At 35.3% G+C, this 15,057-nt stretch overlaps 2 protein-coding genes across 2 annotated transcripts in view; one reads left to right on the top strand and one right to left on the bottom strand.

The window, feature by feature from the left end:
* Positions 1-12,358, top strand: part of LOC123874448 (E3 ubiquitin-protein ligase ariadne-1) — a 32,990-nt gene extending 20,632 nt beyond the window's left edge. Inside the window, exons 11-12 of the transcript XR_006797919.1 lie at positions 3,876-3,886; positions 12,348-12,358. The gene's annotated coding sequence lies outside the window, so the exon portion shown is untranslated. The remainder of the gene's footprint in view (positions 1-3,875; positions 3,887-12,347) is intronic.
* The window catches only part of LOC123874445 (sodium channel protein para-like), a 67,218-nt gene that overhangs the window by 6,839 nt on the left and 45,322 nt on the right, over positions 1-15,057 (bottom strand). The window contains 16 exon segments of the mRNA XM_045919790.1: positions 1,121-1,294; positions 1,371-1,630; positions 2,134-2,275; positions 2,374-2,489; positions 2,574-2,696; positions 3,762-3,966; positions 4,378-4,565; positions 5,854-6,016; positions 7,054-7,227; positions 7,436-7,713; positions 9,249-9,314; positions 10,092-10,200; positions 11,064-11,269; positions 11,661-11,904; positions 12,544-12,612; positions 14,670-14,984. Of these exon segments, the coding sequence (XP_045775746.1) occupies positions 1,121-1,294; positions 1,371-1,630; positions 2,134-2,275; positions 2,374-2,489; positions 2,574-2,696; positions 3,762-3,966; positions 4,378-4,565; positions 5,854-6,016; positions 7,054-7,227; positions 7,436-7,713; positions 9,249-9,314; positions 10,092-10,200; positions 11,064-11,269; positions 11,661-11,904; positions 12,544-12,612; positions 14,670-14,984 (2,832 nt within the window).

Genomic DNA, 15,057 nt, shown 5'->3' with positions numbered 1-15,057 from the left:
TTATTATTATTTGAGTAAGTTCGTAGACTTGAACAAATAAGTTATCAGATTAAGGTTTTAGGTTACATTCAGGAAATATACAAAGCATGAGAGACCAAAGAAATCAAATTAAGCTTTCGTTGATCTCTCATTATATTTACACTCAAAGTGAATGCACATTTTACACACATTTATTGCATCGTATGACATCGACAGCATAAAAGTAGGAAATGTGCCATTTTTATTTTTAGTCACAAAGTGTAGGTAAGTAGGTAATTACTTTTAAAATGTTAATTCTTAGTACAATTCTATGGTTCACGTGTTAACCTAAAAACGGCACAGTCGCGGCATAAGTATAGGTACCATTACATGCACGTTAAGAGATGTCTGAAGTTGAAGTAAGGATTTCTATTTATTAACGAATAAATCGATTCATGGGTAAGACAAGAAGCAAATCCACATACAAATAACAGTACGACATCGAGAGCTGGTGTCAGCGAGACCGGTCGTAGTCCTCGCTGCGGTTGACACTGAACAGTCAAAGCTCACGCTTTTCCGTCGCGCTGCCTGTATTTTATGGAAAACTGGAAACTTCGAATTATCGTTACAAGTTACTATACTACAATTTGGAAAAAGGAAATGTAACTATATATTCAAAACAGGCAGCACGACTTGACCACTTGCTGAGCAACCAATAAGTTGACGTTGCGCGTACTCACGCGCATGCCCTCCCATCTGGAGACCGCGCGGAGAGGTCGCAAGGCGCGCAACGTACGCATCGAACGGAACGCTGGGATGTCGTCCGCACCGGCCATCACGGCTCCGTGGTTTACGAGCGACAACTAACGACACCATTTGTCATTTACATAATATATAACTTCAATTTCGTACAAAATTTACCTCTCTACCATCATTTCTTACATGCGCTATATTTTATAATCAAAATATTAGATGCAACCCAGGGTATGTGCAGGTATTTTAGAAGTACCTCGCTTTAGTAGCAAGAGCAATTTCAATTGTTCATAGAACTCATAAGTCACGTACGAGCGGAAGTGTTGTTAAATATTGCTTGTAGCGTTTCTGTTCGAATCCTCAATAAGAAAGTTAAGAAAAAGTTGTTAAGATAAAAAAATTCGATTACCATTACAATGATGAAATCAAGCCAACACCAAGCATTTGTAAAATATTTCCGAAATCCAAGAGCCAGCCATTTGATCAACATCTCGATGAAAAATATAACAGTAAAAATACGATCCATGTAGTACAGGATATCTTGTAGGATCGGTCGATGCGGCAGATGTACATCTTCTAAAGCCTGCAAATATTAAGGATGGTTAAAATATTTTGGAAGGAAACCTCTCAAGATAATTTTCGCGTAAACAAGGTCTCACCAAAGCCAAACTACTGAGTAAGATCATAGTTATCACAGCTGTTTCAAAGTAGGTATTTTCTATAAGTCTGAATGTTTTCAGTCGTAACATCGCCCAGCCTTGCCAAAAAGGCGATTCGTCATCGCCAGCCAGGAAGGGGAAACGTTGATAGCAAGGGTCTGGGAAGCAGTCCGTTGGAGTATCTTCGATTTCGCCTTCTATTGCTTTTATGTCTATTTTTGGTATACCATCAACCATTTCGACTTCTTCTTGAATCATTTCTGAAAAATATTTAATTGAATACATACAAATTTGTCTTGCTAACTGGTCACCATAAGAAACGTCAGAGTAACTCGGCGAGTGATGGAGGGAGCGATTACTCGGAGTTTCTTAACGTGATTAAATCAGAAATGAGATCGTTAGAAGAACCAGAATAATCGACTGAGCTCAACGGGTTACGTAGGTAAAGTGGCAAAGAGCGGGGAACATTATCTGAATAATTGGTAGATATTCCTAATATCCCGGGGAGCTGGAATGGTGACCTCTGCTCAGCAGCTCAGCTTTGACCCATTTCCCCACCAGGTGAACAGACGGCATCAAATGAGACGCAGGGACGCTGGACTCAGGCGGTGCAAAAGCGTGGTGCGTGTAAATCACTACAAGAGACCCTTGATCTACCTGTATCAGTTGACTACGACGACGAGATATTTTATGTAATAACACCATAAACTTAAGTAACTATTGGAAGTAACGTCATTTATTACATAATATCGTTTAAATTTACCTTCTTCTAGTCCTAAGTCTTCTTTGCTGGCATCTTTTTTTTCTTCACCATCTATCGTATCTGCCGATCCTTTATGGCTCTCATCTTTGAATGACCTTATTTTATGGCTTCCATACGACTTTTGACTTATTGTATCGTCATCCTATAATGGTTTTAGGGAATATCAATAAATTATTCATAGATAATAATCGTTTGTAATAAATACATTAGTAGGTATCCCAAATTAGGATCAGAAAATACCTGAATAGGATATCCGTGGTGGTTGAGCTCGCAGTTGATCCTATTATCTGTGTGGTTGTCAGTTATTGCATTTATATTGTTCATTAATATTTTTCCTTTCTTATATTTATTGTCACCTAGAAAGGCACATCGGTTTAGTAGAATAGTTTAATGTTAACAATGTAATGCAATTAATTCATTTCAAGCATTATTAAATTTACCCGGTATCGTAAACTCCATTCCGTCGCCGATCGCTACTTCTACTTGGTCTTTGAGCTTCTTGTCTTTGTAAAGCACCCCATCGTCGAGGTCTGCACTTAGCTCCAATTCATTGTCCACACGTTCTGAGGAGACACAGCGGCCGCATAAAGCCGCCTTTAAGCCTACATGTTGTGCGTCATTGTCGACCGCGCACGACGCCGCAGCACCCAAGCATAGAAATCAGACCAGGGCGACTCACTTAGTTAACGATCTCGAATAACATTTTAAACGTAACAAAAACATCTCAAAAAGCATAAATGGATCCAAACCCAAATTAAATATTTATGTGAAAATAACAAAATATGATTTTAACTAAACATTGTGAATGTCGTTATTCGGCGTTTGACGCAAAACAAATGTAAGTACAAGGAAATTATTTTATGGCATTTAGTTTTTCAGCAAATACAAATTACAATTTTTAACAATTTTATTTAAGTAACAAAAGACGTCCGACAACATGCATAACACATATAAAGCGTTTAAATAATAGCAATGATATACTTACACTCAATAAAACAAAATATACTCACACACTGAACAACACAAATACAATAACTCGAACCTAATATTATAATGCAGCATTGAAATAATTGATTTAAAAACCAATCGGAAACAAAAACACTTATACAGAATCTAATACACGACAGGTCTGCAGCTCTACACTTGAATGCTAGGGGACAAGCAACGCTCGTGTTCACAATATACTTAGATACATAATATACGTATAAAACATTTACATAAACAAGAAACATATAATCATGCTTTTTAAACCACTTTTAAGTTTGTCAAAGCATGCGACGATATAATACGTAGTCACGGAATTATCATTTTTATAAGATTTACCAGATTTATTTTGTAAATTAAAGCGATGGCTTCAAATACAATTTGTTGTACAAAGTAGGTGTAACATTGATCATTGATGAAATTATTTTTACCAAATTAAATTAAATTAAAAATCCTATACAGACTTCATGAACAATAAATTGCAGTAGGTATATTATATACATATAAATAGTAAGTACGACACAAAAACTTGAGTACTAATAGGTATAATCATCCGTCAATTAGGTCGGTATGCCTATCATACGAGCATACTACAACATGCTACAACATTTCATTGACTGAAACTATTTTCAAACATATCTTACCGGGTGCGTGTATGGCAATTTGATTCGTTAATTTGTTTTTAACTAGTTTCAAAATGTCGGCCGCGCTTCTTTTTATCCAGTCTATAAACCTGGATATTCTGTTAAAGGCTTCAGCTATTTTGTTTGTGTCCTGATCTGCCGTTGGCGAGGACAAGTTCGACGAGCCAAAATTTGACAGTAACAGGGCCAAGAAGAGATTCAGTACCTATGGAAGAACATCTTTTGAGTACACGATTGTAAACAGCCAGTACTAAACGATTCATATTTTATTAAAGGCTAGATGATGGCCGCGACTTCGTCCGCGTGGATTTAGGTTTTTTTAAATCACGTGGGAACTCTTTGCTTTTCCGGGATAAAAAGTTGCCTATGTGAATTTCCGGGACGCAAATTTCATATAAGAACCCCGTGGGAAGTCTTTGATTTTCCGGGATAAAAAGTAGCCTATGTCCGTTACTGGGATGTAAGCTAACTCTGTAAGTAACAAATTTCATCAAAATCGGTTAAACCATTGAGCCGTGAAAAGCTAGCAGATAGACAGACAGACAGACAGACACACTTTCGCATTTATAATATTATTATGGATAACTGCTTGAGCTATTATAGAGGAAATACTGACCACAAGATTACCAATGACTACAGTGGCTAGGAAAAAGGGGATACACGATACGTCTCCAACGAGCATACAATCCCACATGCTCTCTATCCATTCTCCACAAAGCACTCGGAAGACAATCATGAAACTGTGCATAAAATCCGTGAAGTTCCACCGCGGAAGATCACCATCAGGAAACCGGTCTACATAATCTGCGATATGAGATTGAATTGTTAATATGACAAACTCGGTTAAAAACATTAAAATGCAATAAATAAGTAGGTATAAATACATAAGAGCAGTCTTGCATATAAAGTTTTTAAGAAATTGAGAATATTTTGTTAAAAGCTCGTAAAATGTAACATAGACCTTTTGAAAATATAAGATTAGAACAGAAATATAGGAAAAGATCAGTAATGATTTTCATTATTGATTAGAAAGAATTGATTTCTTTTTAATATTTTTTAAATTATGAATTTAAAGCTCGACAGTATTTTTTTTCATGTGTAATAAAGTTGCAAAATTTATTATTAATAGTTGCGTACTTAGCAGAGATTTCGTGTTCGGGATTTTTTATTAGGTGAGTTAATTATAAATCCAATATCACAATATTCGTACCTCTGATTTTTGGGGTTTTGGGTACAACATTTTAAGATGATAAATAATATTATCATAACTGTAATTTTGCAACAATTTCACACGTTTTATCGAAAACAACTCGAAATCTCTCTTATTATAAATAAGTTACTTGTGAAGAAAATTCCATGCATAAAATAGTTTGCAAGGATTTTCTACTGACCGCCAAAATGTATAAATGTATCGAAGAATAAGTATAACTTCTAGAATATGTACATGCAAAATTCAAAAGTCTACTCAGCACTTTATTATCTTATACTTGAAGGTGTACTCAGAAACTATATTTTAGCTTGATGGCTTTAATATAATTGGAAGAATAAGATGCAAGAAGTAAGTCTGCTATAAGTTGAAAGGATCAGAAAAGCTGGCAATGAATGTCTCACAAGTGAGGCGCCTTCGCTGGGGGCTTTAAGAGTAGATAGATAATATTCGAAAATACAAGCTCACTTGGAAGGATATAACACCGATTCTTGCCAATCACCTAACAAAATGAGCACAAGAGTGTGACGCACATCAACACAATAGTTACAGTTATACCGTGACTGAAGCCCGAATTAAAGTGTGGAGTCGAACATGTCACCGGAGAGATTTGACCCCAACTAATGACGCTATCCACACTTTAACAAACAACTTGTCCATCAGTGAATCTACTTCAAACGCTATCAGAGCTATACACCCAAAAACTAAAGAGCAGCTCAAAATAACACGACTATTTAACTATTTCCACAAAATTTCACTCATGATGTCTATAAAACTCGGCTATTCTCTCTCGAAGTAGATTCACTGGCAAGTTCAGCGGGCACTGCGTCACCAACTTTAAACATACACCAACGAACATGCAAGACTCCCACCAATTCGACTTACCCACGTAATTTTTTCCGAATAGTTGCATACCCATCACGGCAAATATGAAAATAATGATGCACAATACGAAGGTCAGGTTGCCCAAGGCACCCATCGTCCTACCCATTATAGAGATGAGTAAATTAAGTGTCGGCCATGACTTTGCCAATTTGAATACTCGAAGCTGCAAGTACAAATTGTGAAACAAGGCGTCACACAAGCTCGCTTACCGGCGCTTCACCTATGCTACTGCAGCACCTTTCTGAGGACCTACAATCACTCCAGTCATTGCTAAGTTGCTATTCTACTAAATATACATGTTCGGAATTACTTGAGTGATTCTAGATCTAATTAAACTAGAGTTAGCAAATGTGTGCTTGAGTAACCTATCAAAAATGTGCGTTGATTTTTTCTGTATGAGTGGGATATATGTTATTCTATAATTTTAACTAATTGATTTGTGAGAGCTTTTCGATTCGTAAGTTTTTGTAAATGTGACTTTAGTATTTTCTTTAATACAGCCACAGTCTTTTATTGCCTAATACTGACATAGATCCCATCAGTTGTCGTCCTGATCATCGAAATACCCTCGGGAAGCGAAGCTGCATGTTAGTTCTATGTTACTTGATGCAAAGCTTAACTTATAATCACAAGCTGCGTGGAATAGCTTTATAACGTGTCTCATCGCAGGCCCATCCGCGATGGAGCCAGTTCTGGTTATAAAGCCACTGCGGGACCCAACGGTCCCAGTATGAAAGTAATGGTTAATCAAGCCCTGTGTGAAATACTGGGGAGTGTGAAGCTGAATATAATTAATAACCAAGCCTAAATTCTTTAGAGATGCTAAATTGCTTTTTAAACAGAACCTGTATAGTTTTTCCCAAACAACTGCATTCCCATCACCGCAAATATGAATATAATGATGCAAAGTACAAAGGTCAAATTCCCTAAAGCTCCCACTGTCCTACCCATTATGGATATAATAAGGTTTAGCGCCGGCCAAGACTTAGCCAGTTTAAATACACGCAGCTGAAAATATTTTATCACACATAAATACATATATGTTATTAAATTAGTGTTTAATGCATGTACATAACAAGTGAAATGTTATTAAATTCATAGCGACATTAATATAAATGTTAATTTCTGTTTTGTGTGTACATATTACATTTGTTATATAATTATTTCATTATTCTATTAGATAATTGAAATACAACTTACCAAACGAAATGAACGCAATACTGACAAACCCTGTACACCTTCAAGACCCAACTCTAACAATGATAAGGCCACAATAATGAAATCAAATACGTTCCAACCTTCTTGAAAATAATATTTTGGACTCATTGCTATTAATTTCAACATAGCTTCAATACCAAAAGTTGCTGTGAAAAACTGCAAAAGAAATTAAATATGAGTAGGTGTTATATAAAGAAATTTGTAGTCGAAATATTTATAAGAAATGAGTTCAGGAGAACTGATAAATCACTTAAAATGAGACTAATCATTAAAACTGTCGTGATCCACAATAGCAAACAGACCATTGAGAATGCTTAATCTTAAAAATTAATCGATATTTTAGTATTAACATGTGTAAACTTACATAGTTACCACTTTTGAGTGCTCTCTCCATATCTTTGTCCATATCGTGATGATCCAATGCCATAAACAACGTGTTGACCACAATACACAAGGTAATGAACAGTTCTACAAACGGGTCAAACACTAGCAGAGCCACGTATTTCTGGAACTCCAGCCACAACCAACAGCAGTCCCACACGCAGAAGAAATCTATTCCTTTCATTAAGCACTCAAGGAGTCTCTCTTTAAAGGTGGGCCCATCCTCGTCGTCTTCCGCTGTTGGGAAGTAGTACACTGACACTGTTGTGTCCCATTTACCGGAGTGCGTGTGTTTTGTGTGTTCAAGAGAGAAAGAAACAAGTCTGTTAGTATTCGCTCATTATTTCTTTTCTTAAACTGCTACTAGCCTCGAGTTTGAATAAAGTAATTAAGACAACTTTAGGTTTCGATCGAGGTAATTTTTCTTACTTTTAGACACCAATATTCATATTTTTTGAAATTTGTTGGCTGTCATTTATCACTAAGTAAGTATAACAAAGTATTCAAGTGAGAAATACGAATCCTCGATCAAAAATCTCAAAAGTAGAGACTCATAAACTTGTTATGGGTACAAAACAAATACCACACCTTCGGATATGTGCATAATACCGTGCTCCAAACACCTCGAGCCACGTCAAAAGCGGGCTTCCCAAAAATCAAGTGACTCACTCAAAGCTTTTGCGTCTACATGATGGCGATGATGCTATCATAAAATTTTCTGCAGTTTATCTAGTTTTAAAATTGAAGTACCAAAAAATATGAATATCGTGATTTCTCAACAGTACCTAAGTGATAAGGGCTACTACTTATATTATGTTACCAAAAATCAACAACAATTAATTTTATAGTTAACATTAATTTTGACTAATTAAAATACGTTGGAGGCAATGAATATCATAATTCATATCTAAAATAAAAGTGACCTAACTAGCAATGCATGCGTTCACCCTTACAGCATTATGTAAAAGCAAGAAACTAAAGGTCGCAAAGAAAATAAGGCACATAAATTAATTATTAAGTAAGTAATGATTTATGTATCATTAAAATAAAATTATTTTTAAGTTGTTTTTTAGAAAACAAATTATGGTCCGTGTCTCTTTTGTAGAAAAAGCTTTTTCTAATAAGTAGGTACTATGCTGCATTATAATAAACGAAAACAAAATAATCATGAAGTAAAAATATTTTATAAACAAAAAAGCACTTTTTTGCTCTTTGCGATTATATTGCAGCAAAGCAAAGCGTAGGTATGCAGTGATCTATGTAAACTTAAAAAGTTTTACTGTAGCTTCTTTTAATATTCGGTTTTAGGTTTGGTTAACAGAAGGTGACGTGTAGGTAGGTAATTTGGTGCGTGGCTCTCAAAGGTTAATTGTGCTAGTGCTTTAGAAATATATCTAGAATTAATAAATGACACCCACAAATGGTTTAGTTTGCCAATTATGCTTTCTGCATAATGAGCAAATACCTTTGTGTTTGAAGTGTTGTGTACCTAAATGAGTAACATTTTATTATGTCCGGTATATATGTATTGAAAGAAACAAAAGTGAGTTGGTAAAGTTATGGCTTTAAAATACTTTAGTTTATATATGACATTTATATTTATTCATATTATATTAATTTTTATTATATAAACACACAAGCGGTAATACTTAAAGTAAAAAAACCCATCAATGTAAATATTAAATAATATGTTTAGGAAACTGATACGTTAACGTAATTAATTAATTAATTAATTTTATATAGATATATAAGTATATTATTTATTCTAACGTGTATATTTTGTTTTAGGATCTTACCGTTTTGTTCACTTGCTCTACTTTGCCTTCCAGCTTGTTCTATGATTTCATTCAGGACCATGACATCTGTAAATTGATAAAAGTGAATTAGATTCACACGTCACGCTAAGATGAAGTTTGCAAATTATAAGGGAACCGAAAACTGCCGTATTTATTGCCGCATATATACCGCAGGCCTCTAAACTCATAATCACCCTGTTATCGGGTTAAAAGAAAAACCTACTTGGGTTTTTATGTTACGGAAGACTGAATGAAAGCGCGTAAAGAAGCTACCGGTTATAAAGATAATGTGGGAGGAGTTTCCTCCCACATTATCTTTGTTTGGGGGTCGGTAATGAGAAAATTAACGGTTTTAATCACGTCAATAGGTTAAGTTTAATGGATAAGTTTTTTTATGCATAAAAAAGCGAACAAACGAGCAAGCGGATCACCTCCTGCTAAGTGGTTCCCGCCGTCCATGAACATTTTCAGCACGAGAGGAACCCTCAATGCGTTGCTGGCTTTTCAGAAATTTGTTTATCCGCCCCTTGAATGATCCCATATTGAAATCTAATGAGAATACCGCGAAAGAGAGTTTGTTGGTTGGTTGACATGTGCGTGGTAAAATAACACCTGGCAACCTGGTAACCTGGCATAACAGGTGGTCGAAGAGTGAAGACCCAAATGCATGCAAATGATCTACAGTGCGCACTTTGACTTTGCTCAGACTTAAGAGACTGTGAAAACAAGACAGCGTTATACCGCTGGCATAAATCTGTCTCGCCTTAACTGAAAGTCTTAGCAAATTCAAAGTACGCTCTATAGATTTCAACCTTAGTACCCAGACTATATTTAGTATCTTACCTCTCATGTCGACTACGTTGGGCTGCTGCGATGACTCTACGAAAGGATTGTCGTTGGACTGTTTCAATACTTTGCCGGCTTCGTCTGTGCATTCCGTTGTGCTTATTTCCTGTAATATATTTAAATAATATTATGTAGATAAGTGATAATCAATGTAAGTTTTAGATAATAAAAGCTTTTTATTATTATTTTTATTTGTTTATTTTATTATGTAGATAAGTTTAATTATTTTTAGTTAGGAGTTTATAATTAGCTAGCTCTTGCCCGGCCTATGTTGTAATGTGACTCGCGCACCGCTCATTGCACGTTGATGGTACTATATCAGAAACTTCACGCAAGTGCCTTACTATTGATTATAAATTTCAATTTGATATTTGAATCGGTTTGTATGAAAAAGGGCCTTGACAGATTGATAAAAAAGTGATCCTATAGTATAAGCATAGTAGGTTGGATATGAGGAGGCATTACTTTGCGGAAGTCCATGATACGTAAAGGACAACAAGCTTAGTTCGCTATAATGCGCAAAACCGATAAAGCATGTTAAAAGTAACATCGTACAGAATGCGATATGAACCACACGTTTTCCCACTATCGTTCGCTCAATCCATTGCGACGTGTTTGAAGGACAATCCAACAAACAAACACACTTTAGCATTTATTATATGGATAGTGTTGCAGGAAAAGCAAGCCTGCTCGCTTTGTTGCATACTTCTCAGAACCTGGAGCATCCTCAGGAGGTGTAGACTGTAGACACCAAAATGCACAATGCTTATTTTTCCTGCATGTTTAGTAGAGGAAGGGAAGACTGTGCTTATCGTATGCTGCACGTTGTACCATACAGATTTGTCTGTTTTCGCGGATTATAGCGAATTAACTTAGTTGTTCCTTGTGATACTATAAGGGTCTTGTTTATTCATTATGAGGTACAGAACCCTAAAAATTTGATAGTTCATAAAAGAAGAATTTACGTACATATTCTCTGAGAGGTCTCGACGCGAGGGAAGAATCTTGCCGTGGAAGAGGATACGCATGCGGTTGTGACGTCACGCTGTGATTCCTTGACGCTGATCGTCCTCGAAGTCTTGCTTCCTTTGTCTGTGCCTTGCCGCCGAGCAGATCTCCGTGCGAAGTGTACGACAACCGGGACTGATGTGACGTGTACGACGAATGCCTTGAACCTATGGTAGACAATGCTAAACTTCGAAGTTTATATAAATTCATTTCTCCTAAATCACAAGACTTCAAAATACATAAATTTGGTTAAAGCAATCTAAATCGCACAAGAGCGATACTTGGGCATTAGCTTAGATTCTTTAGAATTTTTTGGTTCAGAATTACTTATATTATTTCTATTTCTTCGCCCCATTTTGTTTTTCCCGCCCAATTCACAAAAATTTGTGCTTGTAATTATGTATTGTTTGTTATCACAGGGCTATCAAAAACTGAAAAGCATTTCACTATGTACCTGACGTAAATCTACGGACATTGGATTCAAGACAAATAAAAGGGAAATGAGAAATCGAAGTGAGAGAAAATTATGGTCATAGAGGCTTAAGTGGATATACCAACCTAAATTAGCATAGTAGACTGGAATGATGATAGCACCGTTTTCTTCTGACATTGGAGTGACAGCGTTTGAATCATCCGCATATGGTAAGTGTTCTTGAGCATCCAAATATGTAGACAGAACGAGTGGTTTGCGATCGGCGCCGGGTGGATATCGATTCCTTCCGTTCGGCCTCAGAGCCATTTGATGCGACCCTCGAGACCCTCGGCGTAAATTGAATGGTGATCCGGGGAGTGACAATGAAGCCTAAAGCATTCAATATCTTAGAACAGTGCCAAATAATCACAAAAATGTAAGGAAACCATTATATAAATCATTTTACATATTTTCAATTAGACTCACATTGTACTTAAGTAATTGATTTTATTTGGATTCGAGAAATACTAAAGTTATCATGTCATTTAATTTAATGTTTTCGTTCCTCAATTCAGATCGAGTATGAAAATGAATATGAATATTAATACTGGTCGGCAATTGGTCACAGAGGCTGTATTACGGTCAAGCATTTTTGGAGTAGGTACTATTATGTACTTAAATTTTACATTACGATACCTTAAAATTTACTTTCATGTGCCAATAAACAAGTAGATAATTAAACAAAAAGTTCAGTTTTAAATACGAATAAAAAGGAAAATACAGCAATTAAAGTGCGTACAGCCTAATTGCATCAATGCATGATTTGTTCGTAGGACATGTATTTGTTCGAAAGCCACTATATTTTGTAATAAATGTTTGTCATGAATTGCTGCAATATGAAGGTAAGATAATCTAGAACCAAATTAATTAATTAAATTTTAACGAAGGAAAAGAGAACAAAAATAGATATTCAGATTTGAAAGGAAAAGGAAGGGGAACACAAACACCAACGTGGCTATCTGGACAAACCTGCGAGCCTTCGCGCAGTGGCCCATAAGACAACTGTCCGTATTTATTTATGCGTTCAGGATGGGGAACCTTTAATACACAGAAAAAGTGGAATTACAATCACCTTCGAGAATCTTACTAAGAAAATAGACATCCACCAGATAGGACGGGCATAATTTAATTTCCGAAAAGAAAATAGCAACAAAATTTACATAAAATATAAAATCAATCATGATTCCCAAATACATCAAATAAGCACCATAAAATTGAAAAAAAAAAAATTTGATGAAAGTGATGTTACAATAAGATTTTGTAGAATTTCGAATAGAAACGAGGTTTACGTTACGATGAACATGAATTTATTTTCTACAATACTCTTACTGTAAGTAATAATTTAATGAAGAAGTACAGAAAAGAAGCGATGGCAATGACGTTAAAGCAACAGTTAGTCCAGTAACTTTGTTTATAAACACATGAAGTAATGTGGGGTTAAATTTCATGCATTTTTGCATATTGACTAATTCCTACCATAGCTATGTTCTTTACGTCTACATCTATAGTCATGAGAACTGTTCTTTATAGAGTAGCCTCCTTTACTCATCAAAATTGAGGAATTTCTAAGTTATCATTAATTGTAAAATTCTTAAGGTTAATTATGTTAGTACATAGACCGAACCTACCTCTCCACCGGTGCTATATGTTCAGTCTCAGCTCGGCCCGTTGGTACGTTCACATTACCAAAGAAACAATCTAACATGACAATAGACTCTTATTCTCCAATAGTATTTATTCTGATTGAAATATTTGCTAAATAAGATGGTAAATAATTCTATTCAAATTTCTAAAAACTCGTTTAAAAATTAAAAATCACTCGAAAAAATAATATTGGAGATCGAGATTTTAAAAAACGAAATTCAACTCAATAGAGTGCATTGAATAGGTACAGTCTCTACAAGCTATGTAGAAGTTATTTACTAAACCATGCTAAAATAATGCAGTTTCTTGTTCCATTAAAATGCCAACAAGGATGAATAATACGTCTAAAAGTTAGATAGAAAAAATTAGAAATCCGTAATTACTACGTACTAGAGCAGGCCGACAAAAATGTAACGCAAATATAAAATCTGCAGATGGGCAAGTATGAAGAATGGAGAATGAATAAGATGTGAAAGTGACAGTAGAGATGGTAGGTTCAACTAATAGCATGCCTCGAAACCAAAATCCAAATAAATTCTTGAAATCGGTGTTTAAAAATAATTGATCGCTAAGTTATGATTGAAACCAAGTTAAAATAACAAAATTTTAGGGCAAATATCCAGATTTGTAAAAATTGATGAAAAACACGGAACAATTTATAAAAAGATTGAGTAAAGAATACGAACAATTCACCAATTTTTGTTTATTTTACAGTAAAATTTTAATAAATTGTTGTTAAAATAAATTGTTTCCGATTTTAACAATTCAACAATTCCTAATTTAATTTATTGGTTTATCTGTATATTTGCAAAACAGCAGATCCTCGAAAGGAAAAAAATTGAAGCTCAACGTCACATAAATTATATAAGGTAAATATATTTAAACATTTTTTTCAACTTGAATTATATGTGGCAAATGTGTTAACAGTGATGATGACATTATGGTTGTTTTATCATTGTGTTTTAATTATTATTTATCATATTTTTGCTAGAGTGGATAAGCAGCGTGAAATCATAATAATGTCAAGTTGAAAAAAGGTCCTCCGCTGCCAATAATTTCATCAAATTAATAATATTGTTAACAATATTTTCACACTGAAATGTATTCAAACGTATTTTTATTTATAATCGTAAACGTAAGTTAGTTATCTATTATTGTGTTAAAGCACGTGTGCTTTTTACAAAATCTTTGATATTATACTTTATTTTTTTTTAAACTTATGTTAAAGTAACTAAATTGTTGTTTCTTCAATAATTTTAATTATGTTATTAATAGATAGTCCTATCTTCATGATATATTCAAAGTTTTACAGATTTTTACTTTAGGCTTTTAGTTACAATATGTTAATCCAGCTTAATGCACTTTGATTATAGTGCTTCATAAACAATCAAATTTGATTTGCTTTTTGAACCATTGGCAGCGGGATGTAGGCGTGAGGGGCGCATACTCACCATGCTAACTTTCCTTTGACGGCGTGCCGTTTCGTGGTGCGATTCGGTGGCGGTTGGCTTGTGCGTTGGCTGAGTGCTCACCGAGTCCTGGAAGGGGTCGCTACGGAGGGACATGCGCTCGCGCGTATTGTCGTCCTGGTTGCCGCGCTCCTGGTTCACAAACAGCTCGTAGCTCTGACAGGAGGAGTCGCTAGGGGACTTGGCGGGATGTGCCTCGGCGTACGCTGCCGCTTCTGCTGCGGCTGCTTGTTCCCGAGCGTGCGCTTCCCTAGCTTCCTGCTTATCCGCTCTCGCTGCTGCTTTCTGTTCTGCTTCCTATAATAATAAATATAATTGATAAGTTTGACAATATATTCACCAATTCTCTAAACTTATTTTGAAGAATTCA

The sequence above is a fragment of the Maniola jurtina genome, chromosome 18 (assembly GCF_905333055.1).
Source record: "Maniola jurtina chromosome 18, ilManJurt1.1, whole genome shotgun sequence".
Lineage (NCBI taxonomy): Eukaryota > Metazoa > Arthropoda > Insecta > Lepidoptera > Nymphalidae > Maniola > Maniola jurtina.
Note: the sequence above shows the minus strand (reverse complement) of the source record. Positions and strands in the feature narration are given on the sequence as shown.